Source organism: Engystomops pustulosus, chromosome 7 (genome assembly GCF_040894005.1).
Source record: "Engystomops pustulosus chromosome 7, aEngPut4.maternal, whole genome shotgun sequence".
Lineage (NCBI taxonomy): Eukaryota > Metazoa > Chordata > Amphibia > Anura > Leptodactylidae > Engystomops > Engystomops pustulosus.
In genome coordinates, this window is record NC_092417.1 from 146,552,942 (window position 1) to 146,572,062 (window position 19,121).

The 19,121-nt window shown below is 39.4% G+C and overlaps 1 protein-coding gene across 1 annotated transcript in view; it reads left to right on the forward strand.

Annotated features, from left to right (window-relative positions):
* Window positions 1-18,458, forward strand: part of LOC140070238 (uncharacterized) — a 108,355-nt gene extending 89,897 nt beyond the window's left edge. The window contains exons 40-50 of the mRNA XM_072116593.1: window positions 1,039-1,079; window positions 3,103-3,234; window positions 3,328-3,423; window positions 5,022-5,150; window positions 5,529-5,624; window positions 7,536-7,655; window positions 9,021-9,119; window positions 13,081-13,200; window positions 14,297-14,342; window positions 14,946-15,063; window positions 17,315-18,458. Of these exons, the coding sequence (XP_071972694.1) occupies window positions 1,039-1,079; window positions 3,103-3,234; window positions 3,328-3,423; window positions 5,022-5,150; window positions 5,529-5,624; window positions 7,536-7,655; window positions 9,021-9,119; window positions 13,081-13,200; window positions 14,297-14,342; window positions 14,946-15,063; window positions 17,315-17,510 (1,193 nt within the window). The 3' untranslated portion in view covers window positions 17,511-18,458. The remainder of the gene's footprint in view (window positions 1-1,038; window positions 1,080-3,102; window positions 3,235-3,327; window positions 3,424-5,021; window positions 5,151-5,528; window positions 5,625-7,535; window positions 7,656-9,020; window positions 9,120-13,080; window positions 13,201-14,296; window positions 14,343-14,945; window positions 15,064-17,314) is intronic.
* The last annotated feature ends 663 nt before the right edge of the window (window positions 18,459-19,121 follow it).

A 19,121-nucleotide genomic window follows, 5' to 3' on the forward strand; every position in this document is an offset into this window, starting at 1 on the left:
TGCTCAATCCACATGACAGGAAATGGGGAGGAAGCTGGATGAGTGTGGAGGAGAGGAGACAGAGACAAAGGCTGCTGCAGCTGCCCCTCACCCCCTGGGACTCACTACACGCTGCTGGCAGGGAACCAGGTAATGTGAAATAAAGTTTTTAAAAAGTACTTAAATAATACAGAATGCTGAAGGCATTTTTTTACATCAGCATAGGCTATTGGAACCTGTCACCATCAAAAAATTACACACGTAATCACTCAATCATTACTGGCTGAATATGGACCCTACCTCCCCGCATGTAGATACATCAGTGCTAGTGATTATTTATTTGTTAATAAAGGCTCCTCTTAACATGGTATTACAATGTATTTCTAATAACAGATATCTAAATGGTTACCTACACGTATAGGGTAGGTTTAAAGTCATAAGATAACCTATTTAATGACCACTGAAGATATTGTATAACAAATGCAGCAAAATCCATTCTAAACATATACAGACATCACTGCCACAGAGAAAAATCTTCAGTGTGCTATCATAGCTTAAAGGGATTGCCCATCCAAAAAAAGTCCACTGTTCCAATTCAGCCCAACTCCTGCCAGTCATTATTTCTTTCTTCACTTACAATATCCCTATGTGCTTATTTAAATGTAAGCCTTTTATATCCAATGATTGACTGCAGCAGTCACATGTATGAGAGGGATCAGGAAACTCAGAGAGCATCAGGACTGGAAGCTCAGAGAGCATCAGAACTGGAAGGTCAGAGAGCATCAGGACTGAAAGCTCAGAGAGCATCAGGACTGAAAGCTCAGAGAGCATCAGGACTGAAAGCTCAGAGAGCATCAGGACTGGAAGCTCAGAGAGTATCAGGACTGGAAGCTCGGAGGGCATCAGGACTGGAAGCTCGGAGGGCATCAGGACTGGAAGCTCGGAGGGAATCAGGACTGGAAGCTCTGAGGGCATCAGGACTGGAAGCTCATAGAGCATCAGGACAAGAATGACAGGGATTGTCAAGATTATTTTATAACATTTTTTTCCCTTTCTTAGGTACTATAGACATATGTTTGGTCAACAACACTATTTATCCGGTGAGCAAATATAAAGTACATTGTTTTCTTTTTACAGGAGTATAGCTTTAAAACAGACACCCATTCAGCTGTTTCCTGCAGAACAGTCTTTCCCAAAAGTTGACTTGGGACCATGTGTAGCTATCAGGTTCCCTGCATGTGGCTTTTGGAAACTCCAAATACTATTATGTCCTTGTTACACCATGAAGGTCATAAGATTACAAGACTCAATACTGTGTAAAGGACACCTACCACCAGGAAGAAGGACAAAAAACCAAGCACACTGAAATACCAATGTGTGCCCCCTCTGGCAGGATCTGATCTTCTTCTAGTTTCTAATGCCCATGTTTTTAAGAAAAGGTTGTAAAAATTATGTAAATGAGCCTGAGGGGTTCTAGGGTCCATTGACATCTATGAAGCCTGGAGCCCCTCAGGTTCATTTAGATAGGTTCTAAACCTTTTTTTGTAAAAACATGGTCCTAAGAAGCTAAAAGAGCAGTGCCTGACAGTGGGAACACACACTGGCATGAAAGTGTGCTTGGTTTACAATCCTTTAACTGCCATGACGCCTATTATGCAATATAGAAAGTGTAGACAGCAACCCAATATTGTACCTCAGCCACAGTGCATGTCGAGGGTTCTCACAATCCATCAACCTTGGCCAGGGGTTCTCTTTATATCCAATAAATCAGCGCTGCACAGGAACTGTTAAACTCAGAGGGAGTGCTTTATTCCATCTATATGCAACATTTCGTTCATCAAACGATCTTTATCAAGCATGTGAACAATGTCAAGCATGAATATATATTTAGGGGCAGATTTATCAACCTGGCTGAAAGTCAGTATATTCTTAGTTGCCCCTGGCAACCAATTACAGCTCAGCTTTAATTTTACCTGTGCTCATGAACATTTTAAAGGGGAGCTGTGATTGATTGCCATGGGCAACTAAGAATATGCTTGATAAATCTGCCCCATAGTGTCTCAATGTGAAGTCACTACATTGAGACACTATACATATATGCTTATGTCTGACGATCGAAACGTTGCATCTGGATGTGAGTTTAACCATCTTACGTTGGGCAGCAACTTGAATGCAACATTCAGTGGGGGTAATTTATCATTGTTTTATTTTGGTCTATGTTTGCCATTGCTTTGGCGCAGTTGTTGTGCAACTCCCGTTTTGGGCCAAATGAACATAGGACAGTGCAAAGTCACTTTGACATAGACTTGGCTTGCGTCAAATTCATTATTTGCATAGATAAGTTTTCACAATTGGACTGAATTCATGACTTGAGACTTTCCATTTAGGTGCAAGTTTTGGTGCAAACTGATTCCAGTCTCTACCCTGCTCTATGTCCTGTGACTTTTTATGTTTTTTGTGACTTTTTATGCAACTGTCACAAACAAACCCCATAGTATAAGACACTGTCAGTGGATTTATCAAGGGCCAAAGCCACTATAATGAATCTGACTCTAACAGAACTCCAGAGACAGACATGGAAGTGTCATAAGGAACCGCCTAATGATAAACTACCCCTACTGTGACTTAGGGTACATACACAAGCGGTAAGCCCGCCGTGCGTACATGTACGTCCCCGCAGACAGCCATGTGAATGTGCCCTTACAATTATAACTATCATTGAATGGGGATCCACAAGTTCCCTTGAGTGCATCTTTGTGCATGGATCACTAGTGTGCATACTCAACTGCCACCACTTGGAAAAGAGCTACAGGACCTTGTACCATCAAATATCTTTATTCACAGATTTAATATTAACATTGTGTTCAGCTACCTTTTGCACCTCACAGTCGCTACCACTAAAATGGGGAACCACAAGTGCCCTTGAGTCCATCTTTGTGTATGGAGGGCTAGTGTGCATACTCATCTAGCATTTGCTGCTGTAGTAAAGTAGGTTTTAACTATTCCAAAAGACCCATAGAGGTGAATACATTTATATGTAGCAATTGGGAGAACTTGAGGACCTCCGTTCTTATAAAATAGATAATTTAGCATTAACTTCTTTCATTGTCATCCGTCTTCTAGCCAGGTACTACTATTCCACCACCGTATAATGATCCTTGTCATGAATGTAATTGCACTACCAAGAAGGATCCGCTAACCAAGCTCAATGTTGTAACATGTGTGAATAGGACCTGTAAAGGAGAATGTCAGCTGGTAAGTAAGATTGTCCCCTCTATAACACAAAGTAAACATGACTGAATTTTTGAATAATATTAAATGTACAATGTTTTACCTATTCCCTGGCAGGGTTTCCAGTTCAATTCAGGGAATGGACAATGTTGTGTTTGTGGACAAGTGTCCTGCATCATCACTCTTCCAAACGGAACACAGATATTACTTCAGGTAGGTTGACATGCAAATAATATTTATCAACTACAGTAAGGATATGTTCACACAAGACTGACTTTTACATGGTCATTTATAGAAATGTATAAAGAGGGAGAAAAGTTAGGGCAGGCTGAGGCGTGTGACTGGGTGGGTGTACTGTGGTGGTGCCAGAGTGCTCCAGAGATGCTCACAAAAGCACTTATGACTCATTTGTAAATCTCTCAGTGGTGATTTATCAATCAAAGAAACTTTGGGGCAGATTTATCACCTTTTTTGCGACTTTTTGTTGTTTTTTTTGCGACTTTTTTGTCTCTAATTTGCATCTATTTTTGAGACTTTTTTTGAGAGTTTCCAAAAGTAAGCGGCGCATAGATTTAGTAATCCAGATGTTTTTCCTAATTTATGACATGCAACTTTTTAAAACTGTCTCAAAGAAGTCACAAAAAAGCTCCTCCACAGAGCAGGCGCAGATAACCAAAAAAAAAAACAATCAGACACATTTGATAAATCAACTTACTTCTTTTTTTTGGTTTATAGTTAAAAAATCTGCCTGTGTGTTTTGTTCTGCACATATGTAGAACGTCATGTACAAAATCTTCATCCAATATGTGCATTTTCTATATGCGTTTTTTTTCCCCATCCGTTTTGACTGAGAATTCTGCATGGAAACTGCACAGTGAAGTAGATTTTCACTCTCCCATAAACTTCAATGGGGAATTTTTTTTTTTTTTTTTGTAATTTTGTAACTTAATGTTTATTTTTCACATAAACATTTTGTCAGAAGCATGAGCATCATACAACTGTTCTTGATGTTTCTAAATATATATATATATATATTTTAATTTGATTCTTTTAAACAGAAAACAATTATGATAGCTTAACAATATAAACCTTCATAATATGGGGCTGTTGACATTAACCCCTCCCCTTGCCTGAACACATCCCGCAGGAGGGAGGTCCCCAGCTATTTCAGTCTCCATATAAGGGCACTGACCTCATTGGGAAGCCGCCAAATACAATGGCAACAGCCAATCACTATCGTTTGCTGAGGTTGACTCCTCTACTTTTAATTTTTCACAATTGTTACTTATCATGGGACCACCGTCATGAGAAGGTACTGCCAGTTGTAATCTAGCAGTGTACACTATTTTGGAAGCTTGTGTAGAAAAATCTGGTCATCTGTTACTATAGAACATGGTGGCTCAGTGGTTAGCGCTAAAGCCTTGCAGCGCTGGGGTCCTAGGTTCAAGTCCCATCTAGATCAACATCTGCAAAGAGTTTGTATGTTCTCTCTGTGTTTGCGTGGGTTTCCTCCCACACTCTAAAACATACTGGTAGGTTGATTAGATTGTGAGCCCCATTGGGGACAGGGACTGATTTGGCAAGTTCTGTGCAGCGCTGCAGAATCTGTGTGCGCTATAGAAATAAAGGAATTAACCCGATAAGAACCTGTATCAGTTCTTATGATTCACACTGAGAATAGAAGCTTAGCATATTATATTGGCATGGTTACATTCACTACTATCCTTCTTAGATAAAAAAACAATAACTTCTTATCTGATCAATAAAGGATATAAACCAAAAAAATAACAAATTATTTTTTGATTTGACAGGAAAACAAAACCTTGTATGTCCCCGATGAAAAATGCATACTCTATGAATGTCGGAAAACGAACAATCAATTCACTGTAAGAGAAAGGGAACCTTTATGCAATATAAAATCTCAAAGCGACTGCCAACTGGTAGGTTACTATGAAGTATTTTACCAAATCATGGATCTGTGTTTTGTAGTAATTGCATTTTATGTGTATTTGTAGTTTTACATGCTGTGATGTGTTATTGTATCATCATTGCAATAATATTTCACCCACTGGGAATTTAATCCATAAAGAATAAGAATTAATCCACGAAAAATAGTTCCATCTGTGTACCCCCCTACCTTATCAGCGGACGTAGAAAAAGTCTACAGAATTACAATTTTATAAAGTATTTTAAGTTTCAGGAAATAAAAATAAATGTGGCTTTATAATGGTAAACCCTGAAATCCTTCATAGGTTGTTAACAAAGGAAATATATTTCCATCATCAATCTTCATATTACTGAATGTTTGCAATTCACAGGGTTATTTATACCAAAGGCTTCCTACCGATTGCTGCGGGCAATGTATCCAGTCCTTCTGCGTCATAGTATTCAACAGTACTAACGTCACAATAAAGGTAACAGTTTTTCTTCCATCTACAACAACCAGCCAAATACATGATGTACAATTTTTCAGTTTAAATTTCTCATAAAAAGCTAAAATCTGATACTAGTTTCCGTACTGTTATTAGAATAATTTTCCATTTGTACTGGTATTAATACTAGGAATGAATGACTAGGAAGTATAATTAATGGTACTTAATGTATAATGGGGGAGGGTTGAACATACTCCGCTCCTGCACGACCATGTTATGTCATTCATAAACAAAGAGAATAGGGTCGGAAGAATTTGGCCAGATGCTCTCTGGAAATCACAACCATAGTAGACGTTGTGGCTAGTCTAGTGTTGGCTGTCCACCATTTAGCAATTGCTGGCCCATCAGCAGCTGGTAAACAAATATTAAAACAGGAAGTAGACAGCTCCATTTTCTGGGTAGTGGTCAGATCGGGTTACTGCAGATCAGATCCTGTTAATTTGAATAGGATAAAAGCAGCAGTGACTTGGTTTGAACACTACAACGAAACAGAGCAGTCTACAGATTCCCTGGGGGACACTGTTTCTGTTAAATTGTCTCATTTTTTTATCAATTTTTTGTGACTTTTGTTGTTTTTGTGACTATTTACTTCGACTTTTGCTGTTGTTTTTCAATTACGCCTTAGTCTGCACCTTGTGCAATGCCTTATGTATCTTTATTTTCCAAATGTTCCATGCGACTTGTCACTTATTTATCTTTTTTTTTTTTTGCTTGGTCCTGGTCCAGGGCAAGTGCAAAGGATTGATTTTTTTCATGGATGCTGTTTTAACATGAAAATTGGAATTATTTTACATGCTTTAAATGTTCCAAATTTGGCACATAAACCTGTTTTTCTAAAATTCATATATTTTAGCATTTACATTTTTTTTAAATTTATTGGTTACTTGTATGGGTGAGGTCACACGTGGCGTTTTGGTCGCGTTTTGAAATGCATTACAACACCCGAGGAGAGGTGATTTGCCTAATTACATTACTGTTAACATTTGCAATTACAAAACACAATATAAACGTAATAATAAACCAATGCGTTAACACATATGCTAACATATGCGTTAACAATGCTTTAAAATGTGTACTTTGTAAGCGCAAATGTTAACAGCAGTGTAATTTGGCAAATCACCTCTCCTTAGCTGTTGTAATGGGTTTCAAAACACAATGAAAATGCAACCAAAACGCAACGTTTGACCTCAACCTCACCACGTGTAAACGTAACCTTATGTGTCTGGGGTTTGACTAGAGTGCTTAAAAATGCAGGACACAAACTCAAATCCAAAATTTACAGTAGTGTCCACTCCATTATATATAACCCCCTCACATGGCTTGTGTCCATGGGGATTTGAGACATTTGCAACAAAAAGTCTCAAAAAGAAGCCAAACTTTGTGCCTGCCAGAATAGGAAAAACTGAACATGTATCACAGCAGCTTAGAATAGATATCTGTTGGGGTTTACTACACCCCCTCCCCAATCTGATATTGATCCCTTTTCAATAGTGGTTATCTTAATTTTTAGCAGAGAAATTCCCTTAATTGGTCAAATCTACTTCTATACAATAATGTGGAAAGTAATGGAAAAAAATAAAAGAAACAGAAAAAGAAAAATACAAGAAAAGTCTGTTAGGATCATCTATCTATTGGAGGTTAATGGCATAAAGAGACAGAATTATCAAAACGGTCTAAATGAAAACAATCCCCAAAAAAAACAGATTGATTTGGAAACAAAAGGAGTTTTTCATGTAGAGAGTTTGATTAAATTTGCTTCATAGACCTCACAACTATGAAATAATACTCCTGCATTTAATGAATACAGTCTAATTACTTAGTTTAATACTAAATTATGAAGGAAAATAAAAAGGAAAAAACAAAAAAAAGTTAATAGTTTTTCTGTTCTTACAGCCCGGGCAAAACTGGACAGTCCCCAATAATCCATGTAAATACTATCAATGTATTCAAATTGGAAACAAAGTGGAAGTTCTCAATAACGAATACTTGTGCGTAAACCAAACTTGTCATGTGGTAAGTCTCGATTCATCTTAAAAAAAATACCTTGACATTAGACATATCTTGTTTTAAAAGGGCAAGGCTAAGGAAACTGCAGTACACTGGCCTGTCCGGTTAAGAGACCCTGTCACGTCATTTTGGGAATCTAAACCAACTATAGGTCCATATGGACCTGTGGTTTAGAGTCTCAAATCAGTCTGTATCAGGTCTCTACGTGGGCCCAATGTACAAAATAAAAATAAAACATTTATACTTACCTAACGTTACATCAGATACACATCTGCAGCTGTGCCTGCCGCACGCCACTTCTCACATTGCTGTGTGAAGCCGGGGTATGCACCCATGACACATGCAGTGAAGCCGGGTGTACTACTCCGGCATCATTGTGGCAGAGTGCCGACACAGGGAGTTCGGCAGTGAAGGTGAACCTCATACAGGGCTACTAGGGGCACTAAACCACCTGTGGTACCTGTGGGTGTCTTAGTGCCCTGAATCGCCCTGACAGGTTTTCTTTAACCCCGTTTTACCGTTTTCTCCTATAACATGCGGACTGCAGATAGGACACAGTGTACAATTTGCTCTGCTTTTCGAGCTATGTAACACACTGCCTGCAGATGGAACACTGGGGCAGATTTATCAAGCTGTCTAAAAGTCAGTTGCCATTTACAGCTCAGCTTTGATTTTACCAGTGCTCATGAATATTTTAAAGGTTAACTGTGATTCCCATGTGCAACTAAGAATATTCTGACTTTTAGACAGCTTGATAAATCTGCTCCACTATGTACAATCTCCCCCAGCTCTATCAAATGCGGCCAGCAGATAGGACACTGTGTACAATTTGCTTTGCTCCTCCTGCTCTATAACATGCTACCTGCAAATAGGACACTGTGTGAAATCTGCTTAGCTCCACCTGCTCTATAACATGCAGTCTGTCTATAGGACATGGTGTACAATCTGCTCCGCTCCTCATGCTCTATAATATGCTGCTACAAGATAGGATGCTGTGTACAATCTGCTGAGATCCACTTGCTTCTTAGCATTAACACTGTAGATTCAACACCAAAGATCAGTATTCTCAGCTCCTCCTGCTCTATATGATGGTGTCTTACATTGTTTGTAAGGCAGGGCTTGTGCCACGAAAGTGGAGAATGAAAATCACTTATAAAATGCTGTTGCTGTGCAAGGTGAATTATTGCTTATAGGATACAAGGGTTAAGAGGTCACCACTTCTATTTCTAATGGTCACAAGTGCTTTTTCCCAAAACAGGGAATAACTGAGAGAACATAACTTTTTGTGCTTTTTTTTCCCCTGAATTAAAAGACACATAAGTCAGTGTAACAAGATTAAACATTACATTTTCTCTTGGTTTCTCTTCTTAGGGATATACTTTTGTAAAGCCAAGCAATCAGTGCTGTGGTGAATGTGTTAAAACTAACTGTACTTTGGAGCTGCCTGACAAGTCAATCAAAACATTGGAGGTAAGAGACTTATACATATTTCCTAAAATGCCAACTTATTCCATGATACATCAATCCTGATCCATGAACTCGCCAAGGAAATGGGTCCTAGGAGAATAATGCTAACAACATCTGAAACCATGAATCAAAATAATACAGATAGAAAGACAGATGTTATGCAAAAGATACAACAAAAGCGTGACTAAGGATAATCCACAGGTATAGAGCATAGATGTAAAGTGCTTGACAAACAGTGCTAAATAGAGGTAAATGAAGTCACATTACCACAGGTAGAGTGCCGGGCTGGAGAAACCGGGGGGTCACAGGTGCCCCATGCGTATCGCCCGTCAAGCGGGCTTCCTCAGGGGATGTCACGCTTTTGTTGTATCTTATATTGGGGCTGGTAACTGGGCGATCAATTGTTCTTCCCTGGTTTGGGGAATTTTAATTGCTTTTACCTCTATATGTGATTTCATTAAATAAAATTTATTTCGTTTGCATAACATCTGTCTTTCTATCTGTATTATTTTGATCAATCCTGATCCATTTTATTATCCCAGATATACACAAACTAGGGAAAATTTTATTTTAAACCATAAATCCAGAGCCCAGATGAAACGCATGCAAACACTCAGTGACGTAATATAGGGGGAATGGGAGGCTGTCCGGGGACCCTGGCTCCTTGGGGGCCGATCACCACCCAAACCGTGTACTAATTCTGATAACCAAAAGTCTGATGCAGTCCGTAAGCTAACAGTGGAGCATTGTGGGAAGCCTACAAGCTTGTGTCCCTCTATGATACGGCGCTGACTAGAGGGTCCTTATCTCCGAGGATGGGCCGGTTCCTCAGTCTAGTTTGGGAAGCACTGCCCCTACTTCTTTCAGCTGTCAGGACAGAGAGGAGGGTGGGAGAAGGGCACTGCACAGGTATGGAAAGCAGGAAGCTATGAGATCCCGTGTGCTATGTCCCCTCCTCTGCAACTCTTAGAGGTGAACCTTAGTTCTCACCCCAACTATCACTAATGCTGTGAATAAAGGCCTTTGACAAACCATAGGAAAGGAGGATAGAATGTGTATGAGTGTGAACAACCGCATACAGTGGGGGAGATTTATTATGCCTTCTGGTGGAGAAGGCACATGAATCTCCCCCTCCCTTCCAGGGTTTGAACGTCCAGCCCGCCACATTTTCTAAAGTCTCTGTCGCCTTATAGCCCTTAGCAGAATAACTCTGGCAGTTCAGACCTGGTCTGCAGGGTCCAAACTGGTGGAGTTTGCTCCAATATTTAGCAAGAGGCAATAGGTGCCTAGTGGAAACAGGCCAATCTTAATAAATTCCCCCCATTGTATGCAAACTGTAAGAATTTGTGTACATGTGCATGTAAAAGTGTGTCATAGTTTATGACAGTATATATTTGTTCCTTCTGCATTTGTGGCATACATTTCATCTATATACACTGTTACAGATATGATATAAAATAGGGGTTATATATTATTAAGCGGCTCCTTGGGACAGTGGGGGATATTTATCAGGGTCTCTGCGTCATGTCAGTGACGAAGAAGCCCTGAAATAATTGCAAACGCTAGGTTATTGCTAGCATTTGCGTATATTTTTACCAATTCGCCACCTTCACGCCAGTGGAATTTGAAGGGAGGGCGTGGCTAGGCAAGAGATGGGCGCAGGCAGTGACGAGTGGCAAATTTTTACATGCGAAAAGACGCCTGCTGTGTTTAACACTATGCCAGGGTGAGCCTGGAAATAAGCACTGCACACGAGCGCTGACGTATGATAAATAACCCCCAGTATGTCTGCTTTTGGAGCTCTGCTTCCCATCAGATTCATTAAAATGGCTTTTGGCCTTTGATAAATGTTCTTATGGTCTACTTTTTTTCAAAAACTCTCAAAATGCATAAAAAGTCTCAGCACATACACCCGCAGGGGACTAGAATAACTATAAGACTTTTTATGGGACTCTTTAAAGTCATGAATCTGGTGTTGCACTAGCAGTAGTTCTATGTTTATACCAGATTAATGAAGTGGCGGAAATAGACCTGTGAGACTTTTTAGTGGTGAAAAGTCCCAAAAACCTCAATGCCACTTTTATGAGACTTTTTTAACACCAAAAAGCCCAAGAAAACCAATGACAAACCTTCAAAGTATTTAACACCTATGTGATACAATGAAAAATAATAACTACAAGGCTCATTCCGCACAAATGTTGCCTTTGTCCATTTGCTATCTGCTTATTCAACAGATAACACCCAGACAATTGTACCTCTATTGGCTTCGTAGGTGCACTGCACATGCACAGTGAGTTGGTGCAAGCACAGTGTGATTTTGAATGCGATGCCTTCAGGTGAAAAGAAGTAAAACAAGCAGAGGAAACCCAAGCACATTGCATCTGAAGTTGCAAAAGTGCTTATTCTTCTGCAGTATTGATGCAGTAAGATTGGGACAGGTACCTACTTAGTAAGCGTGAAATCATTTGAAACATTTAGACTGGTGGAGACCCAAAACCTTCAAACTGCAAACACTCCATGGCTAGATTCAACCCCTGGTTTCAAGAATGTACCAATTGCCCCTTTAAATATTTTGCAACCATTGACTAATAATTTAATATAAGATATAATCACAGTTCCAATTTTACCATTTGTATGTAGTTATATAGTTAGTTGAAAAAAGACATATGTCCATCAAGTTAAAAAAAAGGATAGCAAGGGAAAGGATGTTAAGGAACATAATTCTATATTATTATATAACCAGCAATGTCATTTTAAGGTAAGAAGGTATTTAGGCCCTTTTTGAAGCTCTCTGCTGTCCCTGCTGTGACCAGCTCCTGAGCTCGGCTATTCCACAGATTTACACTTAGTAAAGAAGCCTTGTCTCCTCTGGTGATTAAACCTTTTTTTCTCCGGACAAACACAGTGCCCCTTTGTCTTTAAACGCAATTTAACCTGGAACATCTTTTCTGCATATGTTTTGTACGGACCATTCATATATATATTTATACAAATGAATCATCAGTTGTCTCTTCTTTAGACTATATACAATAATTCTGATTCTTTTAATCTTTCCTCCATATCACTTATCAATGTTGTGGCTTCTCCAGCAACAGGGCATCCTAATTATGGACTAGTGCCCAGAAATAAACCACATATTTCAGCTGTAACTGTCTGTAACTGCACTATTTTTGTGCCAACAATGGTGAAAATGGCGCAAAAACATGTATATCAGACCCATCAGAGTTCTGATACAGACCGTATTACACTACACAGCTTGTACTACTCCCATCCTCCATAGACTGTATTACACTACACAGCTTGTACTACTCCCATCCTCCAAAGACTGTATTACACTACGTCAGGATCAGTAGTAGTGGATCCTTTGTACTACCGCGGACGATGACGTAAGCCGACACCTGGGACAGGAGTCTAAGTGGTACCCAGTTTTCACCAAAGCCCGCCGCAAAGCAGTTTGGACTTGCTGCGGTGTGGCACCACCAGGTTGTTCCACTTTGTCGATGGTGGTGGCCAAGACGAGGTACAGAATCGTAAGGCAAGGTCTTGGTCGGGAACAGGCAGGAGGTCGAGACAGGCAGCAAAGGATCAGAGTCGGGGACATACTGGTGACCATTCTCATTGATCATTGATCACAACTCTCTGCTTCACTTATCCATCTTCTGTCTGGTCTGGTTTAGAGATTTCTACCTAGGTCACTTGTTTGCATTGCTATATTCTCATTTCATCCATAAATAGCCAAATAAAAAAAAAATTGCAATCATGACCACATAGTATATCTCATTATATGTTCACATACAGATGTGATGAAAATACCTGTGCAATAGCATCCTTCGTGATCCATACTGTGTATAATCTGTAACTCTGTAAGAACGTATTGCTTGACTCTCTTGTTATTGTATGCAAACTGCCTTTTTCTTCTTTTAATAAACTACATTGAATCTAAATATCTGATTATTTCTTATAGCCCGGAGATATCTGGTCACGTCCAGGTGAAAACTGCACCAAATACTTCTGTCTTTACAATGCCGATGTGATCACCCTACAGACGATATGTCAACCATTTGATCCAACCAAATGTGATCCGGTATGGTCCCTTAATAAATTATTTTGTATTATCTCGGTTCATAAAGGTCTATATTTAAAAATTCTCAATTTATAAAGCGATAGCACATTGCTACCAATGGTCTGCACTGTAGAACCCCCATCTGTCCAGAGGATGACACACTAAGTTTTCTTCTCTTATTCCCTGCAATAATGTGTCCAAGGGGTGCTAGGAAACCTTAAAATGGGGTGCATTTTTAATTTAAGAGTGCAACTCCTTCATTCTCCAGATCAGTGAGGGGTCCTAGATGATGGATCCCACTCATTCTAAAAAAAAACAAAAACATAGCAATATTCCTTTACAAGCAGTCCCGGGGTTACGTACAAGATAGGTTCTTTAGGTTTGTTCTTAAGTTGAGTTTGTATGTAAGTCGGAACTGTATGTTTTATAATTGTAACCCCAGCCAGAATTTTTTTGGTCTCTGTGACCATTGTTGGATTGTCATAAGAACCAGGATTAACAATAAAGCTTAATTGCAGACACCTTTAATAACTGTTACAGCTGATCATTGAAGCCTAAGGCTAAAGTACAGTAAATTGCCAATATCTAGAGGTCCGTTTGTAACTAGGGGTCGTCTGTAAGTTGGGTGTTCTTAAGTAGGGGACTGCCTGTATTTTATAAGATAAGAATAACCTGGTAGTACTAAGAAGTTGATGATGTTGATCACTGTACTTCCAACAATAGTACAGTATAGTAATTGTGGAGTATGTGATGGGAGAGGTTAATCCTGGCTTATCAATTGATTTGAGACGTAGGACTAGTTTTTCATTTTTACTGTCAATTGGGACAAAATTTACAAAAGGTAATGTATCTTACCCATTTTTTTTAATTTTCAAATGAACTCAAAATGACCATATTTGAATTCCCTTTCATATGATGGTCATTTCGATATGTATAGATTTGGGTAACTGGGCTTCACAACAGTGTTGTATAGTACAAATATTTACCTCTGATGGTCGGAGACCTGTCCTGCTCCTGTTATCATTGCAGGAGCAGAAGAAACTGCAGCAACACCGAAAGATCAAAACATTTAAAATGCATCAAATCTTAAAAATATGTTAATTGTGTTTATTTTTAGGCGACTATAACTACAGACAGTGATGGATGTTGTAAAAAATGTGATGGTATGTATGATAAGATCATGAAAATTGGAATAAGATCAAATTCAGAGGTCATCAGATAATCGCCTTTGCTATATAGATTTTTCAACACATTTCTAAGAATATAAATCCCATTAATTACAAGGAAATTATATATTTAGCAGCAATGTTATAAGACCACAGACCCAACCAAGATGGTTTGTAGTGCTCAAGAGGAGGGAATTGGGACCGATAGTCAGAATTGGTTTTCAACCCTCTAAAAAAAGGATTTAAATGAGTATTCTGGGAACATGAACATCTGATACAAAAAGCCATAACGCTATAAATAAATGAATACAAGACTATATGGAGGCAGATGCAGGACATGTGATGTGGTGATGTGACCAGCGGCCATCTTCTGTCCTGTATCTCCTCCACAGGGACAAAATAAATAGACTGATTAAAGGCCAGTAGCATTTTCAGTCATCATTACAGTGTATGTACACAACATTTCTCTGCTAAGAGGAGCAACATTTTTAAATGACACCTAATTACACAATTAGCTTATATTTTAATGACTCATTTGCATATCAATCATGCTCCTTCCTAAAATACCCCTTTAACTGATTTTATTTTGTCTTTTTCTAGAAATTTACAGTAAATGTGAAGTTAAAGCCAATTTAACAATCCCTCAGGTTGATAAGTGCATGCCCGTTGAACCTGTCAATGTGACTTATTGTGCTGGGGCTTGTGACACAAAAACCATGTAAGTATCACTTTATTAATAATAAGTCATTATTCACAATACATACTCATTCAAAGCAATCCTGTCACCAGGAATGTCAATAGGAGCTAATTGGGTTGTCTCATTAAAAAATGTTTGCCATTGATAGACTACTGCCAAATAAACACTTATTTTTTATGTGTTTCAAGCTACGGTATATTTAAACTTAGGACCTTTGGTATCAGAGGCAGCAATAAAGTGGGGTATGTCACAAAATACTGGGATCTGACACCTCAATTTAGAGGGAATCTGTCACAATTAAAATATACTTTGTAGGGTTCCGTAATGGTTTACAAATGTTTTTTTCTCTGCTTTGCTGCATTTATGACATTTAAATTTAAATGACATTTAAATTTATTTGGTTTTCTTGTACAGTAGATTTCCAGTTTAGGAGGTGCCTCCTAATGGCTGCTATAATTTTTTACCCGCCCCTCCACACGACCCCTAGCTCCATGTCCCTGCTAATTCCCGTTTATGCACCGGCCTGCACGCCCCCAGCTGACTCCTTAGGTGCAATCCGCACATGCACCAGCTAGCTGGCATACAATGGCACATGTAAGAAGCCATGTGGGGTTGGCCGGTGCTTCTGCGGGAAGTTAAAACAGATTAACGGCTTTGGAGGGGCAGCTTTACAAGTCATAGCAGCCATGAGGAGGCAGGGAAGCTAGACTGCATCCAAGAGCTCTCCCGTCTCCTTGAATAGATTGATCCTACACACTTTCTTATCAAATAACTTCGCATTATCTCGCCTCCTTGATGTTTTTAAGACCATTTCCCCAGCATTAGCTGATTCTCTCTCAGTGTTAAAACGTCTGTTCCATGTATTTTATCCTCATTGAATGTTTTTATTGCAATTGTTTGAATAAAGTTTTTGACATATGTTTCATAACAAATTTCTCTGTGCAAATCTGGTACTTTTTCTTGAGTAGGTTTTGTATATCTAATACCAGTTACAGATATCACTAATAAAATATAGAGGACCACTGATTATTACTTCACCTCTACCTCAATTGTTTTTGAGATTGTCATTCATGTTCTCAAACTTCCTGTAGTCCCAAGCGGCCAAGGATATGTCGCTATAAAATAGCGCTGAGAGCAGCATCTCTTGAGTTACCAGGAACTGTAGGGAAATTCTGCCTGGTGAACTCTGTGCTGGGTCAAGGGCCTGGGTGCCCATAGACAAGGGCTCTGAGTGCCACCTCTGGCACCTGTGCTAGGTCCAGGTTTCAGTAGGCCCCTGGGAGACAGCCCCAGTGGTCCCCTCCTTTGCAGTGAACTCACGTGGTGGCATTTAAAATTCAAAAACTAAAACAGTGCCTTGTTCCTTATAATTTTCCCTAGCTCATCAACCCAAACAGCTCCCTCATGGTTATTTTTCATACAGGCCCCTCATAGGTTATATTATATACAGCCTCCCATGGTTATATTATAACTATATACAGTCCCCTCATGGGTTATATTATAAACAGACCCCTAACCCTCACCAGTCACTGCCAGACTCTGGGGACTGAGATTTGGCCGTGCAAGCTCCTCCCAGCAACTCTGAGCCCCTGCACTTGCCTGGTATACCGGGTGCTGGTGCCCAGGGCCGGCTCCAAGTTTCAATAGACCCTTGGACCACAAAGCCACAGTAGGCCCCTACGGTATTAAAAATTCAGAAATGAAAACAGTCTCTTGTTCCCTAGTTTATCATACCAAACAGCCTCCTCATAGTTATTTCATATACAGCCCCCTCATGGTTATTTTATATAAAGCCCCCTTTGCCCCCTTCACCCCCATGGATTCTGTATGTAAAGCCTTATGTGAGTCCCCCAGGAAACCTGGGCCCAGGCAATTGCTCAGGTATGCACAGTACTGACGCCGGCCCTGACTGTGCCCTAGGTTCACCACCACTGCACTAAGTAGGAGTAATAATAGAGGTTGCCAAAAGTAAATTATGTTGAATATTGACATATACATATCAGGTGGGTGGAGATCTGACACTCTGGACAATTTTTGGCTGATTCTGGCTGCCATTACTGGAATCACCGCAGAGGATGGACCTGAAAGCTGAGCCGTGTTACTGCACCTTAGATAATCTTTATTTGAATGAAAATGTTCTGTGTTGATTGTGTCCTAAGCTATGATCCGATTCAGATGGCTAGATCATCAATTACTGGAAGATAGAAATACCTATACATTTCTTTAGACCTGCTGTTTTATTGCTCATGTGCTTTTACTTTCCTTTGTCCAGATACTCATTTGCAAAAGATGAGATGATACCGAAGTGTGCATGCTGTGCACCGATCAAGACCAGAGACAGAACTGTCCGAATGGTATGCCGGGACGGAAAGTACACCACTTACACATATACAGAAATTCAGAAATGCGCCTGTAATGTTCCGACCTGTGAAACTGGTGGTGTGGGCTTGGGTGTCTCCATACTCTAATAATTTATGATGATGCGGCCATATGGCCTATTGTGCTTTTGAATAAATTGTAATTTCAATTTATATCATTCTGGTTACAACGCAGGCACAATGAATGGTTTCCCATAGAATAAAGTAGTTTAGTTGAATCACTGATGTTCATTGCTGAAACACAACCTTCTATCGCGCTATATTTTAATATTTATGTTTTCTTTCTTCTTATGTGTCTCTTGATTGAGTCTTTGGTTAACTTTTTTAATTGTAATTAATACTTGTATTCATTGACTTCTCTGAGAATAGGTGACTAATATCAAATTAAATGGTCTCCAACACCTTTTACCCCAATAGGGCAACTCTTCGAAGGGACTGCCACATTAAGACCAGCACTGTGGCCTTTTTGAGAGTCTACCATACTCAGAGCCACACCTTGTATAGTCACTGTACTTGTTATTGCAGCTCAGCCCCATTTATTTAGCTAAAGTACAAAGCGGTCAAGTGACAGATGGACATTTGCTTCAAGCTGCTGATTATTGGGTGGCCATATGCCAAACACTCGCTGATCAGATATTGTCGAAAAGTACCTTTTAAGTCCCAGAAATCAAAGATATACACACATGCATCAAAAAAACAAACAAACAATGGAAAGGATGTTCCTAGTGCATTCACCAAAGTAAAAAAGGTCATGTAATTTAAAAAATTTCTCTTTTGACCATTGAGCTCCAAAAAGATACAATTCTGGGAAGCTTGTACTTATAGAAGATTTTATCCACCATAGACTTGTACCATATGTAGCCCATGGACAGCTATTGTGCTGTGTATGTTAAAAATAGACCCTTTATGTAATCCTGTACACAAGAAAAATAAGGATAACTTCATTATGCAAATAATAGGATCTCAAGCCCATTCTCATTACTTACAGGGCTTGTCCGGTATCAGAAAAAAAACAATAAACATCTTATACTCGCCTCTCTCTAGACTCCCATTCACCTCTGGCAATGGCCATTACTGAAGGCTTCTGTTTGTATATGGTAGGTGGCAGTGATGTCACGCTGACAGTGAGTGCGCTACTACAGCAGGAGATTCAGGCTGCAGTGGCGCATGCACTGTCGACGGCACATCGCTGCAGGGCTCTGTATACAAGCAGAAGCCGTCAGTAATGGCCTTTGACGTAGGAGAACGGGAGCATCGAGAGGGCTGAGTATAAGATGTTTTTTAGTTTTTCAATACACCCTTGACATTGGATAATAGGAACTAGAGGAAATATCCACAAGAAGTTGCCGTTTTCAAGAATTTTGGTTTAGCAAAGGCAAATATTTTAAGCAATTTTACTATAAGATTTTCTTTTCTGTTGCCACTTTCTATCTCTTGGTTTTAGCTTGTTATATGCACCACCTATGCCATGTTTGTTGGTTTTAAAAATTCTACTTGCCCATCAAACGCAGAAACCAAATAAAGCTTTGTTCAACTGATTGTTCTTGTTCTTTGTTATTACTGATGAGTGATGTTTTTTCTTTATTATATAACCTGTATTAAGACCATTAAAACAACTACAGGCAGTCCCCGGGTTATGTTTAGGATAGGTTCTTTGGGTTTTCTCTTAAGTTGAATTTGTATGTAAGTCTGTAAGAACTG